This window comes from Seriola lalandi, unplaced genomic scaffold (assembly GCF_002814215.2).
Source record: "Seriola lalandi dorsalis isolate HSWRI2012SDOR001 ecotype SW California unplaced genomic scaffold, Sedor1 jcf7180002054784, whole genome shotgun sequence".
Taxonomy (NCBI): Eukaryota; Metazoa; Chordata; class Actinopteri; order Carangiformes; family Carangidae; genus Seriola; species Seriola lalandi.
The window spans coordinates 1707388-1728043 of NW_019525337.1; the positions used below are offsets into that span (position 1 = coordinate 1707388).

General features: G+C 41.3%; 1 protein-coding gene and 1 long non-coding RNA gene across 4 annotated transcripts in view; one reads left to right on the plus strand and one right to left on the minus strand.

Annotated features, from left to right (window-relative positions):
• Positions 1–20656, minus strand: part of LOC147817987 (uncharacterized) — a 273041-nt gene that overhangs the window by 154089 nt on the left and 98296 nt on the right. The gene's annotated exons all lie outside the window — the stretch shown is intronic.
• The window catches only part of ccdc102a (coiled-coil domain containing 102A), a 101526-nt gene that overhangs the window by 37502 nt on the left and 43368 nt on the right, over positions 1–20656 (plus strand). For 2 of the 3 annotated variants that reach the window (XM_023425555.2, XM_023425556.2), the window contains exons 2-5: positions 9333–9790; positions 11272–11667; positions 19348–19598; positions 20547–20655. In XM_023425555.2, coding sequence (XP_023281323.1) covers positions 9428–9790; positions 11272–11667; positions 19348–19598; positions 20547–20655 — 1119 coding nt within the window. In that variant the 5' untranslated portion in view covers positions 9333–9427. Of the gene's footprint in view, positions 1–4273; positions 4384–9332; positions 9791–11271; positions 11668–19347; positions 19599–20546; position 20656 lie in introns of those variants that run through there. The other variant, XM_087179100.1, reaches the window with a different exon arrangement.

Here is a 20656-nt window from a genome sequence, read left to right on the forward strand (position 1 = left end):
CAGTATGTTTTGGATCATTGTCCATCTGTACTGTGAAGCGCCGTCCAATCAACTTTGCTGCATTTGGCTGAATCTGAGCAGAAAGTATATCCCTATACACTTCAGAATTCATCCGGCTGCTTCTGTCTTTTGTCACATCATCAATAAACACAAGTGACCCAGTGCCATTGGAAGGCATGCATGCATATTAAACGTTTTAAGAGTGTTGTGCCAGTTCACACTTAAAAGGAACTAGTTCAAAGTTCAGTTCATACAAATTAAAATTAACTAATTCATGTTCATAGTTAATTTCTTTAAATTTTGAACTAAGTTCCCAGTTTTAAAAACAAACTAGTTCAAGTTCATTTGTTCCGTTTTTTAAATAAACAAAGGCCGATATTCTTTTTCAACCTCCTTTTGCCCATTCATCACCAGCCCCAAATTATTGCCACTCCCAAACTAAATGAAGTATTGTACACCACTGAAGAATCAAAGACATGAGTTACATTTAAAGCGGCGTTCACATTCTTTGGAGTTCATGTTCATCATTTGTAAACTGATTCGTTCAGTTCAGCGTTCACTAAAAATATGAACGTGTTAACCCAGTTATACCGGATGCTGCGCAGCGCAACATTGCCCCTCCCGCCGGTTGCTGCGTAGCACAACATTGTTGATTCCTCGTCATTTTCATGACGTATGCAGCATATAAATATGTAAAATATGTATAAATATATCATGAAAATGATGAGGAATCAACAATGCTGCGCTACGCAGCAGCCGGCAGGAGGGGCAATGTTGCGCTGCGCAGCATCCAGTATGAATGGGTTAAATGAATGTTGTTCATTTCAAGTGTAAGTTATCAGAGAAACAATCAAAACAAAGGTTAGCAGCAATCTCAGCTCCCTGTTCTTCCCCAACTCTTCCCTCTTCCTTCCTCTCTGTCTTCCGTACAGAGTCGGTGAAACACTGACTTTTCTTTTTGAAACTGCTTTATTCAGTATTTTTAATGGTTATAAGCACCAGGTCTGTTTGATTACCTTAACCACTGACACTGAAGGAATCCAAACCGGGAGGAGCCTATGGTAATGATGATAAAGACAACAACTCCCATGATCCCACACTGCCTCATGACGTCAGCCAATGCCATCTTTTCTATTGTTTTGATTGACAGATCCCTAGAGGCAGACATTAACACACTATGCCTTCAGATAATAACCTAATAAATATAGTCTATGCAGTTTTCTGATTATGACTATTATGTGATTATGCCATCACTTCATTACATAAGATGGAAAAACACTTTAGTGAGCAAAGGAACTTGGCAGTAAAACATCTGGTTTTCACACATTGTTTATATGTCTGTCTGAACACAGCCTAAAAGCCAGACTACACAAATGCACCTTCAACATGAACCTAGCTGGAATAGCCCTCTCTGTATTTTCCTCTTCCAGCAGCCTTTGTCATGTCAAAGTGATCTTTTAACTTTACCAATTGAGGTGAGAAAACCTCAGTTATGAGCTTTGGCTGCTCAGTGATTTCCTACAGTTAAAACAACCCATTTTGTTAATAGCAGCACAGATTTTGCAGTGTGTGGTGTTTTTCTGTGGAGGGATCAGTGTGGTAAGTTATGACTGAAAACCGCCAGTTGTCTTTCATCAAATCGTTGCAGCTCAAACATCTCTAAACTTTTTTTTGATATAGTAATTAAGATAATTCTGCTTGACGAATTGTCTCATGGAGGAGACTGTTTACAGGCCCGCGTATATGATTTCTCTTTGTGAAAAGCTCTGTTATTTTAGTTGTGGGGAAAAAAGACAAATTCTCCTGCTCTGCTTTGAAGTGTAGAAATCTCCCACTGGCTCCATTTCAAGAACTCTGTGACTTGGAGAGGAAAGGTTTGATGTAGGAGTTGTGCCAGAGCTGAACTGATTAGGCTTACATTAGAGCTGCAGAACTGTCCTGTCAGCCATTTTTAATATAATGGGATGGCTTCTACAAGCTTTGTTCAGAATATCAAAAGAAATATGAATCCAGTTTTACTCTTGTCACAGTTTATCTCTGTACTTTCTAATCTGCTCTGATGGATTTAAGTTAACTCAGGGATGAATGAAGTGTTTTCAATGCTTCTAGATTTCTGACATGTTGACGTATTGTCCTGACCACGTCTCTGTGAGTCAGTCATGTTGTAAACTCCCTCGAACCCAGGTCACTCATGTAATTGTATGTTTCAACTACCAGTGGTGAATACAACATTGTAGATTGAGATTGTTTTGTTTTTAAAACAAGGTTTTAAAATGAGAAGTAGAAGTGAGGACGTAGCCTAAGAGTGCGACTAGAACAACCCACTCCGTGGGTGAGTGGGGGGATGGGACTGGAGATAAAGATCTGTTTATTGGGGACTGTGAGGGAATCCAAGGGCCAGTTCCACAGAGATATCCTTTTAAGACAAAAACATTAGACACCTTACCTACAGGCTAACTCAGGCCTAAGACCAATGTTACCATGGTAACAATCAACAACACCTGCACTGACCAGTAGCACCCAAAAACAAAAAACAGGAAAACATTGCTTATAATTTGTGCTTTGCTAACATTGTTATAGAGAGAGCAACGAGAAGGGAAAGAGTTTTTTAGAGACAGATTTTTCTTGATGAAAAAAGTCTTAATTTACCCAGAATTCATTGTACCACAGTCCGGTTTGAGATAGTCAAGAACTAAACTTCTTTGTGCAACAGATGAATGCTGCAGTCATGTTTTAGAATTTCAGAGGTCTAACTGTCTAACTGTATTGCAGCCAACATGGATGACAACATGGAGGGCGAGTGGGTGTTCTCTCAGGATGCTGGGAATCTTCTCCATCATGTCAGACACCTTAGTGCTTAGAAAGCAGCAGGTCACTACAGATATGTTTCTGGAACCCTGTGTGTTGGGACGATTCAAATAATGGTACAACTGTACAGTAAGACTACCCTTATAAGGATTTATAAATGGTTTATAATTAGGTTATTAATACGGTTGTTAACACTTTATAAACCTTAAATAAACAATTATAAACAAGTTATAACACAGTTTTCATGTTGATACAGGCTCACTATTTGGCAAAATCGCTTACTATTTAAAAGGGAGCCTTATTGTAAAGCTTGGTTGTCCTAAGCGTTTGTTTCCTTATAGACAAGATATTCCAACCAGTTTTTCTAAATATTCTTTAACAAAGACGAACTTTCCTCTTAACTGATCAGTGAGTAAAAAGTTAACTCTCCAGTTCATTGGAATTCATCTAGTGGGGACCATGAATGTCTAGCACCAAATATCATCAATCCATACAGTAGTTGTTGAGATATTCAGTCTGAGGCTTCATAGGGAGTGAAACCATAAACCTTCCTCCTCACACACTACATCACAGCACACTGTCCCTTTGGACCTGCATGTCTCTGCAGAGAGATGTAGTCGCAGCAGCAGTTTACAAGAGGGTGTGTGTGCACACACCAAGAACTATGCTTCCAGTAGTAAACAGAGAAATCAGTGAAACCATGAGTGTCCCACAGCACCGAGACAAGTGCTGTAAGACCGTGGATGAAGCCTGTAAGTCCGACACCAGAGTAACTCTTATTTCCTTCCACTGTGTGGTTGAACCGTGCAGGCCCAGCAGATTTCCAGAGCTGGTTCTCATTTAGAGAAAAGACACACAGACACAGACACAGACACAGACACACACACACACACACACACACACGAAGAAACGCTGGCAAGTATGAGGGGAAATCCTTTGTAGCAGCACATTGTATCTCTTGATGGTCACAGTCACATAAATCAGATCTGTGGACACACAACCCCTCTGTTGCCTGTGGTGTGTGTGTGTGTGTGTGTGTGTGTGTGTGTGTGTGTGTGTGTGTGTGTGTGTGTGTGTGTGTAGTCTGTGACCCCTCTGCTCAGACCTTGACTGTTGCTCATTTCAAAAAGATAAGAAGACTTTTGCAAGTAAAATAAATAGTGATGTGTGTGTGTGTATGATGAGGCTTGAACTGATTCTCACCACAGGGTCAAGTGTGGTCTGATGATTTATTTGTGATGGTGAATATATGTGTTGAAGCTGAACATCAACCAGTGCTTGGGCTGTGTAACATATGGTCAGTGAGGGCAGATGTTCGGTCAAAGACTTTATTACCCCATAGCCTGATCCACTGGTTGGCTGCGCATTTAATGGGCCCTGTGATGACAGAAGGTGGGGTTCACATGGAGGTTGGGCAAATAAGGGGATAAATAGCAAACGGAGAGACAGAGGGAGCGTGAAAGAGTCATAGGAGAAGTTGGGAAGTAGCAGAAAAGGACACAGAAAGAGAAGAAACCAGTGTTGGGACTGTGGTTGTGATTTATCTGCAGCTGAAATAACAAGTCACAGATGGGGGTAAGTAAGAGCTGATGAGACAGAAGGTCTCGTTCAGTCCTCGTGTGGAAACTGCTGGATGCGGCCGTTTTGTCTTGATGTACCTGCAACTACTAATTACATTACAAACACACTACACTCACAATTTGTGATTTTCTGTTGCTTTTGATTTTGATTTGAGCCATTTAAAATGCTGCGGTTTGTCTTTTTAATGTAATGACATAATGTAGTGTTTTGCGCTGAAATGACCTTTGGCTGAACCTTTGAATGCATTTTTGCTCTGAGCCAGGTCTGTGGATTTTGTCCCCCACCCCAACACTAGAATGGTTTTAAGAGGGGGTCTCTGCTGGGCCAGTATATGGATGGATTGACCACAGGTCTCCCCACTGGAGCAGGGGAATCTGTCAAATCTCTGTACAGTAGTAATTAGAATAGTAAAATCAGTCATACCCGGAAAAACTACCAAATAAACCACAATTCATTTATAATACTGTGAAAACAGACCTGTAGTTTCACACATAACTTTCCTGGGTTGTGTGAAATCGTTATAAGAATAATAAACTACGCTTAACACCACCACATGAAGTGTGTCTTGTTTATATTGGTATTTATATATACAGAGAGAGCAAAGCTATTTTCATTTTATTCTTGCTATGGTATTTATGATTGTACTTAAATTTTGTTACTAATTGATCTAATTGATGACTTTGCATCAAAGAAAGCAAGAAAGGTTGTTAGGCTTTATATGACAATTTTGCAATTTAGAATGTGTGTGTCTTGTTTTTTGGGTAATAATTAGTTTTTTTCAGTGTGTTAATGTATTTGTGGGATGAATGATTTGTGCAGTTTAGTAATTTGATTGTCTGTTTGATGTTATTTGTATGTGTATCTGAGAGTTCAGTGGTGCAGAAACCAGAGGCACTGGTCTACAGAGACGAGGAACAAAGTGATCTGGTCAAGTGCTTGCAGATACAGCCATTACTTAAGCATCACACAAGAGACCATAAATACAAAAGGGAGGGCAAAAGTCTTCATATTGACATTTAAGGTGTATTGATTAATTTGCAACATGAAAGAAAACATTCCACCTTAAAAGATGGTGGTAGCTGCTACATAACAGAGTCTCAACATGATGAAAACTGTTCATGACATCAGTCTAACATTGATCCTCTGGTCTGTTATAGTCGACTGATGTGTGTAAACTCACTGCTGTAGGTAAGAGTAATAGTGGTTACACAACCTTTGAAACGAGCCACTACTCTACATGCATGTGTGTGTTGTGCTCCGGAACTTAAACAAATATCACCACAAGTGTTCATTATTATCAACAACTGGCCTGGTGTGGCACAGTGGACTCTGGTGAATTGTGGAAAAATCGTGCATTAAGTGTGGGTTAATTGTGCTGTGTTGAGACTGCACCACCTCTACATGTCCAGGATGGTGTTTGTTTGTGAGGAGGCAGCATTGACTCAAAGAGAGAGAGCTGCTGATGCTAAACCTGTTTCATTTCCTTTGCTCTCCTGGTTCCTGGTGAATTGTTCCCACAGTTCCACAGGAAGCACTAGAGCTTTTCTTGGCCCTGAGAGATTGAGACTAACTTCACCACAGCCAGAAATGGTGTTTTTCTTCAGGATTTTTCAACCCAAACCTGGCATTGAAACGGGAGATAAGATCACAGAGCGCCCACAGATCCCTCAGGGGAGATTCAGTCCTTACAGCACCAATGTGTTTTATTAGGAGACAATGAAGAGAAATACAAACAAAAAGTGGATCTGTGGCAAGTGATTGTTTCAACACTGGAGAGTATCAGGAAGAAAATGAAGGAATATGTGGATGAAAAGTGTAAAAATATAAATCAACACTGGTAAAGTATAATGAAATAAATGTAAAGATGAATATAAATCTTAATGACATGCAGCAAAGGGCTGTGAGTCAGACTCAAACCCATGGCCGCTGTGGTTAGGACTAAACCCATGTGGTAAGCGCTCTACCAGGTGAGCCACAGTGGTGCCCCCATAATTGGTACCTTATCAGTTGGAGCGACATGTCATTTTGTACCTTTATGAGGCAAAAACATCCCCCTAAAGTCAGACACAAAATCATTCCCAGTTATTGACCAAAGTTTATTTTAAAAAACTGCGAATTGTGAAAAAGTTCCAGCATAGAGAAAAAGCAGGTTTTCAACAATAGGCTGGAGCATGAGACTTAAAGAGGACATGAAACACTTAGTGAAGTTCACATAATTTACAAGACATATAACCCCTCTAACCCCTCTAAATAACCCCTCACATGTTTAACACCTATCAGTTAAACTGGATTAAAAATAATAATAATCTAAGTTACAGTTTTCTGACATGTGTAGCGCCATCTTGTCCTGGCGTAGAGCTTGACGTCATTTGGTTGGTTCCGGTGAACATGCTAACGTGTGTACAAATGGTAATCAGTGACAGGATGAGTGACAGTGCTCGTATGACAGACTCAATGGAGAGTAAGAAAAGTCAAACTTAACCAACAGGCTGAAACCCGAGGCTGTGCCGCCTCTGTTTAACTTCTCTTCTTACAAGACAGGCTGTACAGACATTCCCACCCCCTCTACTAGCAACCATGTAGCTGTGTGCCGTAAGGAAAGGGCTCAATGGCGCAGGCATCTGGCAGAACAGAGAGAGGTGCGCACAATTATGAATGATGACAGGGGAAACAGCTTAAAAAAAACAGAGCCTAGTCAAATTTTAATTGGATAAAGGTCATCATGATATGAAAAAACCTTTTGGTTTTTTTTTTGCCTCTACATAGATCGTACTCATTCTTCTTAGTTTTACTACTTATCCACTTGTCATCCAACTCTGATATTGCACAGTGCATTATTTATATGGACTAAACTATGAATTTTTTTTTTAAGTCTGTCAGTGTGATGATCCACAAAGGCAAAAAACATGTCAGCTCAAGCACCACGTTGTGTTGCCGGCCCGCTCTGCACCTCCTGGAACCAGTTGCTGCTGCTCCTCCTCCTCCAAATGATTAAAGTGGCTTTGTGCACTTTCTCTGCTTCTCCTCCTCACCGGCTCGAAAGCATATGCCATAGGGTTTACGATTAATGTCAGTGAAAGTCCGCTCTGCTTTGTCTTCGGCCATTTTTCGTTGCTTTTCACCGTAGCTGAATGCATGGAGTCCCCACACACCAACCTTATGACGTAGCGTGTGACGTAAAGGCAATATGGCGGCGACCCAGAGCGAAGGCATAAGTTAACATGGATAATAAATCTTTAAGAACTTAGCGTGTAATTGTTTTATATCCAAAAAATTTTCTAAATATATTGTAGCACACTTTATTATGTATAAAAACTTGTAAAATTAGAATGTTTCATGTCCTCTTTAAGGAGCCACTCTCTAATCATTTCACTGTGTAATTTTGGTTTCAGACACAAAACAGGAACAGAATTCAGTAAAAGTACACTTACTAAATGCATTTTTGTGTGACACATACTGTATTAGAATCAATTAATTCAGTGTTTTAACACTGGCTGCCTGCCTCATCACACTATTTAAACTATTACAACAATGTTAAGACTAGCTGAATCACTGAAATACACACCCAGCTATATTGTTAATGAAGCTGATAAATTATCCAAGACCAAGAATTGAATGGAAATTGTTGCCTATTTTATTACAACAAACCAAATTCTCTATTTACATCAAGATTTTGTGATCACTGATTTGCAGCATCATCTGCCTGAACCTTCATCTTGTTAAAAGTACAATTATGTACCCTTTGATGTTAGCAATGATTTTGTACCTTTAAAATTAATCAAAGGTCCAGAAAAATAGAAAAATAATAACATGCTCCCTGGAGCTGCAGGAACTGCAGATTGTGGTGCTGGAGCAGCAACAGTGCAGTCGGCTTTGGCTTTTAGTTTGGCATGTGGTACAGCCAAAAGGTTTTGGCTGGATGACCTAAGTGACCGCTCAGTAGTGTAGGTAGGAGCTAAACCATGCAGAACCTTATAGGTGATTAAAGGAGTCTTTAAATAGATCCTGAACAGCCACTGCAGCAGCGAGGATGAAATCAGTGTGATGTGAGATCTATGACCAGTCCTGGTTAAGAGCCTGGCTGCTGCATGTTGTATAGCCGACGACGTGCAGGGCAGCTTGACTAAGTGAAAAGGGCATTGCAATAGTCGTTATGGTAGAAGATGAAAGCATGAATAATACGTTCAGAGGCAGATGATAATGGTCTGATTTTTGCAATGGTACTGAAACGTGACAAATCATGTTCTCTTAGGATTTTTACATTATGGAGAAACCCTACGTATATATGGTGTCCTGTGTGTCAACAAATTACTAGACTCTTAACTGGTGTATTTATTTAAAAAGGGCTTTTCAAAAGGAGGAGTGTGGATTTCAGCTTCAGGGTGGACAAAGGCCAAAATAGCAAAGAAAACAAATCTATCTAGAAACAAAACACCAACATAACCTGCCATGATGTAACCAAAACCAAAATACATCAACTAACCTTCCTAACTAACAGAAACAGGGGAAAAAGGGATGAAAGTAAAAAAGGCAGTCCTCCCTTATGAACTCTGAAACTACAACAAGGCTCTAGACACAACTAAAGGTACATGGATGAGGACAATAGTGAGGCCTGTTGGCACAGGAGGAAGATGTGATTCTCTCCATCTTGGTTCCTTATGTCTGGTGAACATCTGACAGGAGCCAATCAGCTGCAACCGCCAGTACTGCACACCAATCACTGGTTCATACTTACACACACCTATTCACATACACTCACTCATTCTACATACATTCTTCTTCTCTAAGAGCAGCAGTGTGTCTGTCAGTGGTTTTGGTGTTCTAAACTAAGATTCTTTCTTCTCATCAGCGTCGGTCTGATGTTAGCAAACATGAGGAAAACATATGTTCATGCATGTTTTATTTTCTTCTGATTTTCTTCCTGTTGCTGTTTTTGTCTCTAGGTTGATCAGTTACTGAAGAGGCTGATGATGCTCTCCTGAATCCCACAACCCTCCACCCCCTTCATCCTGCCCGCCATTCACGTTCATACTTCATCATGAACCACACTCCAAGCCCCCACCTGTCCGAAGGTGGGAAGTCAGCAGGAGGTGGGCTGCTATGCAGCCTGGGTCTGGGCCCCGATAGGGGGATCCGCTCCCCTGACAGTCTCACTCACACCCCCAGCCCCACAGGAGGAACTCCCAGCTCCAGCCCCCCACTGCTGCTGTCGCCTGGACTGGGAGGCCTTGGGCTGGGATCCCTCGGGGCCATGGGTGATGGAGCTGGGGCTGACTGGGAGAGCAGAGAGGAGCTGAGGCTCAGGGAGCTTGAGGAGGCCAGGGCCCGAGCGGCCCAGATGGAGAAGACCATGAGGTGGTGGTCAGACTGCACCGCCAACTGGAGAGAGAAGTGGAGTAAGGTGGGCCGCCAGTCTCTGATGTGTTACTGTAGTGATGTCATCAGATGTGGTTCAGATGTAGCCTCATTGTCACCCTGTCAACTAACTGCCTCTGTTCTTATTAAAGGTTTTATACTGATGTTTAGAATGATTGAATTTCATGAGGTAAAATGGACACAATACATTTTACGTCATATATAACAATTGACGAGCTGCTGCTCCAGATAATCATCATGATTCTTAGATGAGGCTGCTGCACTTGCTCAACTCAATTGAAATACAACAAAACATTCAACAACAACGGAAAAGCTGAAAATTGAAGATTAAAAATTAAATAAAAAATGGGTATAATAAAACTAGATTCATTATATATTCTACATTAAGGATTACACCAGGTGCTTCACTCAAGATCCAATTATTAACTCTCTCAGTAGCTTTTAAACCATCTCAGAGTGTTGCTCAAAATGGTGTAAACTGTATTTGCTAATGAATACCTTTAGGTGTGATTGAAAACTCTGGAGAAAGTTAGTAAGTGGACTTTAAGTTAAGATTCTGTTGTTAGGAAATCTATTCTATGTTTATACAAGCAGCTGTTTCATTTCTCCTAAATGACTCATCAACCATCAGGTGGTTCCTGAATTGTTCCTCACTTGTTGCTTAGTAACTACAAAGAGTTTTGTAAACCTTATTATAAAATTTTACTGTTCATATTCATTTTGTTTATTCATTTATATTTTATTATTTTTATTAACATTTTTATTTTTAATCAACATTTTAAGGAAACATTTATATCTGCCATCAACATATTTTGTTTGTGTTCTTCCAGGAACTGATGAGTTGCTTAACATTTACATGGTTATGAACATGCACAGTCAGTATTAGTGATCTTAAGTGGTTTATGTGGTTTGTGTTTAGACAAATTACAGCAGTTGGTTGAAGATTGTACAATAAGTTGGTCTTTGTTTAACATTGAGAAAGTGAATGCTTGAAGTACGAGACAGAATATGTGGAGTTTTTCAATATTTAACTGAAACAAATTTTCCTATAACTTAAAGGATAAGTCTGGTGATATTCTGTATTTTTCTTCTTGTTAACAAACAGGAAAAGTGTGATGAATGTCTCCTACTAACCATCACAGCCTGATATATATTTTCCCTCTGTGCTATAGCAGCTCCATAGTTTCCAAAAAACTATTAAAAACACATCACTGTTGCACTGGGTGACATCTTTCATAACTATAAACACTCAGTCCCACACACCAGAAATACTCACTAAAGTACCAAATGTGGATTCATCCACCGCTGAAAATAGTCCTGCTCTATTTCTTCCTGTTAGAGAAACATTTGGTCAAAACTAGAGTGTCCAGTATTTGTAGGAAAGTTTTAGGAAAAACAACTATATATTCATGACTTGTTTTTAAAGGTTTTTATCTTCAGGGAAACCAGAGGACCCGGAGCGGATGAGTTGATCCTGTATCAGTCAGTGTTCTTTTTGTCTCTCAGGTTCGTGCGGAACGTAACCGAGCTCGTGACGAGGTTCGTCAGCTGCGACAGCGGCTGGACACCCTCACCAAGGAGCTGACCAGTGTTCGGCGGGAGCGGCAGGAACTCGCCACGGAGAACGAAACCCTACGGCAGCAGACGCTGCGTCTCGGTGGTGACCACACGGCTCCTCCCCCATCCACCGCTTCTCCCTCTTACTCCCCTGCACACCAGTGTGGTGCTTCCTCCTCCTCCTCTCCATCCATCCCTCCCTTCTCCCCTGCTTCCTCCTCCAATTCCTCTCAGGTTCACAATGACAGCAAGCTAGACAGGGTGGGGGAGGCACACCCAGGGTCTCCAGAACCAGAACCTGTAAGGGACGTGGACTTGGACAGACAAAAGCTAGGTCAACAAAAGGTGAGTCTGCAGGCATGATAGGAAATGTTATTATTGCTCGTGTTAAAGGTCCCCCACGGTTTTCTGGCACACTGGTGCCATGGCTGCAGGGATCAGTCTCTACTGATTGGTCAGAATGAAATATCTCAAAAACCTTTGATTGGATCGATGAAATATGAATCCTAATTACCTTTTCTTCTAGGTTTCTATGGTTTTGACAGAAAAATCTCTACAACTATTGGATGATTGATATTAAATATGGTAAACACATTTAGTCCCACACAGGGTCATTTAGTGCTATTAAACAAATATTAGCATCCTGACGCACTCAACTAAAAAGGTGAACATGCTAAACATCAGTGAGCTAACAATGTCATTATGAGCATGTTAGCATGCTGACCTTAGCATTGAATTCAAAACACCAGTGTGTTTCAATACAGACTCAGAGAGCTACTAGCATGGCTGTGTTTCGGACCGACGATCTGAGGACGCACAATCATTAATCAATAATGAAGTAGAAGTTGCAGCTGTAGATCCTGTGAGTCGCAGGTTCAGCTGCCTACTTTTTGTTTTTATGTTTCAAATGTTAAATGTAAATATGCATGTTTGTGTTATGCGCTGCTGACACCAGCTGGTGATTGAACTCACTTCTGGTCTGATGTACCTTTAGGGCAGGAGGATGATGATGATGATGATGATGATGATGATGATGATGATGATAATGATGATCAGTCTATGAAGATAAGGACCATAATGATTGTCTCCCTGGTATCAGTAAGCTCATGTCCTCTGCTACTACATAAACAATGTGACCTGAGCCTCAGTGAATGTGGGCCAGCCTGTGTCTCCACCAAGCTGATAGAACCAGACCCCATTAGGTGGTTCATCATGTGTGAGTGTGTGTGCACACACACTCATCATGCTTATCCATGAGGTGATGAGTGATTCTGCAGTAATTCTCTTCTGTCAACCTGTTCTGTGCAGACCGTCCTTACCTAAAGCATCTGTTTCTGGCCTGAGCCGCTGCTGCTTTGCTTAGCGTCATTCACACTGAAACACTCATGTGAAGAATTCAAACTTGTCTGGGATGTTAGCATGAAGTTCTATGACATGACATGTTCTATGCTGAAATATGACTTGTCTATGACAAGTCATATTTCAGCCTCCAGTCACTCTGAATCTGTGGACAAGTATTTTATACTGAAAGTATAGAGTCAGAGTGAAACAGGTTCTGGAACTCAAATCACTGAAATGGCAGTGTGTACGTGTGACTTTTAACAGTCAGGCTGCAGAAAATAACATTTCATGTAGTTGAAGCAGCAGAGTCAGTAAATTGGTCTGTGTTGATCTATGAATGAATTTGGGTGATGCTGACAGTATGTGTCATCCACAGCTGCTTCATACTGTGTGAAAAGTTTCTCCTTCAGTTCATTCAATCCCTGCAGCATCTGAACGAGTGCAGTGTCATTATACAAGGCTGTTCAGTGTGTTCAGTGCCTTTATTGAATCACCTGAAAGCAATTGAAAGAAATTACTGTTTTTGTCAATGGAGTCTGGTGGCTTTGAACATAAAGATAAAACAGCTGTTTCTGGTTAAACAAAAAGGATCTCATTGTTTAACAAAAAGGTTTATTTCTGCAGGAACTTTTTCCATAATATGGTCAGAATCTGGTTTATTGCCAAGTAGGTTTTCAACATAAAATGAATTTGCTTTGGTGATTGGGTATAACAATAAACATAATAAGAAGAAAAGAAATATAAACAAGTACTGCAGCTTAGATACAAAAATGTAATACAATAAATTATATAGATACAGCCTTTAGTAGCTAAAATTGTCCAGGAAAATAATGACTTTAAGGACAGAAACCTTGTGGTTTGATAGTCACAGAAACAGTTGTGGTGTAGTTGTGGTCCTGATAGCAGCAGCAGAGGTAGTGGAGTCATTCTAACAGTAGCACTCTGTCCCATCTGATAACACTGCACTGACCTGTGTTTTTTCTTCCTGTGCTCCCAGTGTGTTTCTAACAGTTTTACTATCTCACCACGCACACACAAACATGCACCAACACATCTACACATGCACACATGAACATGAGCGACAACCTCATAATGAAGGTATGTGTGTTGCATAAAGATCACTGTTGCTGCAAATCAGACGTGACCTGATTTGTGTGTGTGTGTGTGTGTGTGTTTGTGTGTGTCACTGGTGGTGTGGTTAGGAGCAGTGGCTAACTGTTGCTCACACACAGCACAGCCTTGCACCCTGTCTCCCTCCATTGTTCTGGTTCTCACACACACTGAGTACTTCCATATGTAGCACAGTACAGTTTGTGTTTTTGCAAACATCTGTTACACAAAGTCTCCCTCTGCCGGGGACACCTGGAACAACAACAGCAGCATTACACTTCTGTTTTCCACTTACCTTCACTTTGTGTGCCAATAATGCAACTGAAAAAAAACCCTTTAAAACATTTGTCAGATGCTTTACATCTGTCACTTGTGCGTCTTAAATATCTGCTTCTGAGAAAGTAGAAAACAGCTTTGTTGATTGATTCAAACACTGAATGTCTGTCATCATCCTAAAGCAGAAAACTCAACTCAGTGATACAGTGATACATTTAATGGTTAAATTTGGACAGAAAAAATATTTTTTATCCAGTTATTATTGATGTTGAAAAGGGTTAAAGCAACAACCTGAACATGACCATCAGTCTCTGTCAGAAGAGGCTGTAATGTTTTAAAGGCTCTTGTCTCAGGTGTGAACGCCTCCATGAGCTCTCTCTGGGCGTCCACTGACTTCTGGTCCAGGACTCTTGACGTCTTCCAATGTGATGCTGTGGTTGTGGTCCTCACAGACAGCTGAAGTCCAAGGTCTTGGCTTATTTTCCTGAAATTATGTGTAGGGTCTGAATACATCGCCACAGATCTGTCAGTGTGTCTTATCCTGGAGTATCAGTTCTCCTCATGTAGTAGACGTAATCACTGCAGGAGAAGTTGTTGTAGAGATTCAGTGGCCTGTGTCAAAGTGTATCAAATGCCAGTTAATTTGGATTTTGATTCACAGATCCTGTTCAGGAAATGATTCTCCTCTGTCTGTTGAACACTTGACTACAACATTTTATTGTTGGTACAAGAGGTGAAAATAGGTCTTTGAAGAATATCAATAAATGACTTTAGTTTTGACATTTAGTCTGAAGACATTATTGTTATATAGCTGCTCTTTCTAGCTGTGGCTACCTTTGCCTCTGTTATTGCTGATGTTCTCCCTGTTAAAGTCTGTTCAGGGGCATTTTTCGATCAGGTCTATATTGTCAATATTCTCAAGTCTACGTGGGTGTGGTCTCTCTTCTTCATAAACGTCTCTCAACATGTGTTTGTGTAGATTTTCCTTGGGTCAGTTTCACAGTCACAGTTGATCTGCTTTGCATCAGGTGATGCTAGAGACATGTTGCACATGTCTGGAAAGTAATGGGGCATAAAAGAGCTTGACTAAAAAATCATGATGGAATGAAAAGTAATGATAATATAGGTAGGTAATGTAGGCTGTTTGCCTATTGTAGCTTGATTTGCTCTTTTTGTTTTGTTCTTTCAGTCTCGATGAACTGTTCATTTTTAGCCATACTAGGTGCACAGCTAGGGATTTTCATGGACATTTTCATGGACATTTGTTGGCTTCATCAGGATGTGACCTCCATTGCACAGGGGCAATTTGACAGCTGAGTGTGAGAGTCAGCACCTCCTAGTCTGAGGCTTGGAGGGTGGACTGTTCCCTCTGGGTTGGGGGTTAGTTACTGCCCCAGGTGAAGGAGTTCAAGTTTCTCTGGGTCTTGTTCACAGTGAAGGTAAGGTGAAGCGGGAGATCGTCAGATGGGTGTAGGTCCAGCAGTAATGCGCACACTGGGCTCAGCCTTAGAGACAGGGTGAGGAGCCCGGAGTAGAGTCGCTGCTCTTTCACATCGAATGCAGCCAGTTGAGGTGGTTTAGACATCAGATCAGGATGTCCCCTGGGTGGCTTCCTCTGGAGGTTCTCCTAGCATCTCCAACTGGGAGGAGACCCCTGGGTAGACCTAGAACTTGCTGGAGGGACTACATATCCCATCTGGCCTGAGAACGCCTCAGCATCCCCCAGGAGGATTTGGAAAGCGTTGCCGGAGAGACGGATGAATACCCTGCTGCCACTATGACCTGACCCCTGATAAGCGGAAGAAAATGGATGGATGGACTCTGACTTTCCCCTAGTGCCAGCAGCACACCAACATATCTGTTGTGTACTTTGGTTTATGACCAAAAACCTGCAAAACTAATGATGCTCTCACCAGCTTCTGCTGTACTTTGTATTAAGTGCTAATTAAGTAAATAATTAGCTAATTTAATGTACATTTTACCTGCTCAGCATCAGCTTTTAGCATGCTGATATTAGCATTTAACTCAAAGTACTGCTGTGCCAATGTAAATGCATGTTGTCATGTATAAAAAAATCACATACCTGATGTGCAAATGAGCTCTGTGCTGCCACTAAAAAAATTCTCTCATGGGTCCATCATGTTATATTTTTCAACCACAGATATCTTCAGAGCTCTCAGTGACAGAATTAGATTGTTATGCTGAACTCTTAAAAGCAGCAGGATGATTATCTCAAAGAAAAATGCAGGGTTTTGGAGCCTGTGGGAGACATCACATTTTACATCTGGCAAATGTTATGAAAGTTACAGCGTGGAGAAACTTCTGGATTTTTACTGTTGCCAGAGCCGACAGATTTACTTTGTCAAGAGGAGGAAAAGCTCCACACTTCCAATTTAATTTCTGTTCAGTCAATTAAATAAAACGAGATGTGAAAATGTTTGGTCATGAGAATCCAGCCGAGAGTCTTAGGGCTCTGCTTTGACTGCACACTGGCAGAAACCTTAGCTGATCCACCAGAGGAAACAGATTAGATTGATTCACAGTGTTCGGAGGGAGGAACAGAGGCAGAGGGAAAGCAGTGAGGACAGAAAACAGAAATATTGTCGTAGGAGAAGCCCATATTTCTGACAACCTGTTCAAAAGCGAAGAGCTTCTCATCAATCCATACCAGAGATGATGGTAGCTTGGAATGAGACTGATACTTTATTCTCTGGGACTGAAAATGAGAGGAAGACTTGATCCCTGCTGATTTTGTAGAAGGAGTAATGGGAGCTGAGGATTATTTCAGGGACATGGAGTCTGAAGTCCTCATCCACAGAGCCTCATTTAACAACATTCTGATTTGGTGTAATATTTCTATTCTCAATGACTCAAAGTTTTTATCTGTGGCCAAATAAGCTGGAAAGCTTTTGACAAGACATTGGTATAGACGGCCCAGATAAAGGTTCAGTCACACCGGCTTTAAAACAGTAAAATCAACTAATTTCACTCGAACTGCTCACAGGAGAGCTAACCTAAACCAGTGCTTATCTTTCATGCTGCCATCATCATCATCATCATCATCATCATCGTCATCATCATCATCATCACCATCACCATCACCATCACCATCACCTCCTCTTTATTTGCCATGGGACTGTATAACTTTGTGTCAGACTTTTTGCGCTGCCTTGTAAACCATGGTAGACCTTAATATCTCTGCTTGTGTTAGACTTTTTTAAACAACATTTCAAATCAATGAACAGGACAGTTTTATGACAATAATGGATTTATATAGGGGAGGACTTTAGGCCACACAATGCCCAGCTTTGCAGCCGCTTTCTTAGAGACTTCATGCAGGTCCATGCTGGCAGTCGGGTTTGGAGACTCGCTGCACATGCCACCCTCGCCCGCCGGCTTTGCAGCTTTGCTTGTAAAGGGCTCAATGCCCTCCTTATTGCCCTCTGAACCAAGGCTAATGGACTTGTCCCTTGTCATCCACCACAATGTCACCATGCTCCACCATCAGGCTGACTTCCTGCTCATCAGGGTCGGACAGCGGGGCAACAGTGTTGAGTTGTTCGTCTCAGCTGGCTCCAGTAAGAATGGTGTCTCCCTGGGTGCCCTCCATTGACTCCAGACAGACTAGCTAGCTGTGTTGGCGAGTCTTGATGGAGAGAAGTGCACAGTGCTCGCAGCTAACCGGGGATGCTAATGCGTCCTAAGCATGTTGCAGCCCTAGACACGCAGCACATACAGAATGGGTGTCTTGTTACCGCATGCGCACGCCTTCATAGTTTGCTTGTCATTGTCCATGGTGAGGGATGGTTTAGGCTCTGGCTCCGTCAAGTTAGCTCTGTTACAAAGGAAGAGGTGGGCAGCTAGTATGGTGACTAGCTGCAACAACTGCTCCAGCTACTATGCTCAGCTAGCAATGCAGCGCCAGGTAGCGTGGTTAGCTTGCTCTGTGAACTGTGTTGCTAGCCCGTTACTTACACCTGTCATCTGAGAGGCCGCTTCTGGGAGCAAGAAGAGGTTTTAGACTGAGGAGATAACGTGACGTCAGACTTTTATAGAAGGGGGAAGTCCCTCCTCTAAGGAGCCAACATCTCGTCTGTCTGCCAGTCAAGACTGGCGTATTGTAAAGGAGCTTCTGGGGGACAGCGCAGGGAGCGTGTCCCATAGTGAGATACCGAAAAGGATGTTGAAATAGAACTAAACGTACAAGAAGAAACTCCTACATCAACAACTGTTATCAAAGTGCTGCACAACAAGCAATAGTAAATACAACTTACGATAATGTTTAGATACTTAAGACAATAAATGATAAATAATGATAATTCTTAAACAATACCAACCACAATAAACATTTCAGTACATCTAAAGAATCTGAATTTATCAAGGACAAATAGCTTGTAAATAATTCAAATTAAGAGCTATATGTCCCTGTTAAATTGTTTGAACTTTTACAAAAATAGAAAACATATGCAAGAATAGATAAATATGTAGAAATTATTTAGAAAAGTAATAGATGGAAAATAATTAGAAAACTAGAATCACCTCCTTGTGGTTGTCTGCTTCCTCCACTCAGACTACTTTCAGGTTACATCCCTGTTTATCCGGTCATATTAAATATGAACCATTCGTGTGGAATTTTGTCATAATTGCTGTGTGAAGTCTTGAGTTATGGCTAGAAAGTGTTTTCGGAGGTGAGAGTGATCTATAACTTTGACCTTTGACCACCCAAGTCTAATCAGTCCAAGTGAATGTTTGTGCCAAATTTGAAGAAATTTCATCAATGTATTACTGAGATATCAGTCCATGAGAATGGGACAGACGGTCTGGCTGTCGCTGGAGTGGAGGAATAAAAACTCCTCTTCTTACTAGTAACTAGTTTAAATCAATACAAGATAACTCAATAAAATATGATAATCCAATATCAAAAATGATGGACAGAATTACAGTCTATATGATATGCATCAGGAATAGTGGTGTAGTGAGGTTTCTTAAAACATGCTGTATACTGCATTTATTTTTGTGTATTTCATGTTTTCTTCATATAACCAGATAATCTGCCATTATGTCACTTGTTCCTTCATCTGTTGTAAAAAGGAGAATTAAGGTTTATTGAACCTTTGGTGATTTTCTGTTGTTTTGACCATCTGGTGACACTGCACTGTGTTAGTGTTTCTTCCCCGTTGGATGTAGCAATGTCACCATTATACTGGCTTTCAATAGTAAAGTATACAAGCCTGTAGTATGCCCCCTACATCAACAAATCTGGTGTCATTTTCTCCTCCCCCTCTCTGTGTCTGTCAGGACTTGGAGATGCTGGACTCTGTTCTGTGCTCCAGGGCCCTGGGTGCTGACAGTCATGAGGCCTGGGATGGTCGCGGTGGTAGCTGTGGCGTGAACACGTCCAGCTCACGTTCGTCCTCCGGTCTGAGCCGGCAGGAGCGCAGCAGGCAGCTGTGGGAGGACATGAGCACAGCGGAGGAAGACTCCAGCAAACTGAACGCCCTGCAGCTTCGCCTGGATGAGTCCCAGAAAGTCCTCCTGAAAGAGAGAGAGTAAGAGAGACAGGGGCACACACTGTCTGAACTGAGTGTAACTGTATGAAATGTGAAATGACATCAGCTGTACCAGCAGCAGTAAAGAATTCATTTAGTCCAACTCAAGTTAACTTTTTTCTTAAACCCACAGTGGATTGTAATGTTCATTCATTGATACTGTTTACCTGAAATATTGTACCTCAACTACATTTATGTAACAGTGGTGCTTAAGTTTTACTGAAGCATTTACTTTTCACCATCTGGCTATCTCCTGTCCTCAGGACCAGCTGTCTCTCTCAGCAGTAGAAATTTACCAGACAAAAACAGTTTTCAGGTACATTACTTGAAGATCATACAGTTCATTCAGAAAGTGTCAGAAACACACACCCTTCATAAGCATGTTTCAGCCTTTAAATAAATCCTTTAAATTCATTTTCTCACTCTGATCAACTCAATATCCCATAATGACAAAGTGAAAACAGAGCAACTGTTCTGTATTCTTTGTAGTTTTGCAGAAGTTTTCTCACAGGAGCAGCTGTAGTGTTATGAGTGTACTCGACCTGTAAAGACCAGTGTAAACTGTAACCAATGCAAAGTCCTCAACCATTGCTTATTCTACACCCAGTCAAACATTTGTATAATATCATATTATCGCCCAAGCCTCAAGTCTAAAAGCTTGAAAATGTGAGATGTTTTAGCACATAGCCATGAGATGACAGTAAAGTAGAAAAACAGGAGGTAAAATGTATGACTTGACAGGTATGCAGTGGTTTAGGAGGTGCTTATGTTGTTTGCGTTTATAACTGAAGCCACACACTGCTGTCATACCCCTTCACAATAGAGCCCAGATAGTGTACAGTGTAATGTGCTACTAGCAGAGTAATGTGCTGGAGTCATAAAGGGAGGCTGTAGATGGGTCTGACATTTCCAGGATAGTTTCTTCATGTGTGTCTGTGTCGTCCCTAGAGACAAACTGGCTCTGAGTAAGATCATCGAGAGGCTGGAGGCTGAACTGAGTCAGTGGAAACTTAAATACGAGGAGCTGAGCAAAAGCAAACAGGAGGCTCTAAAACAGG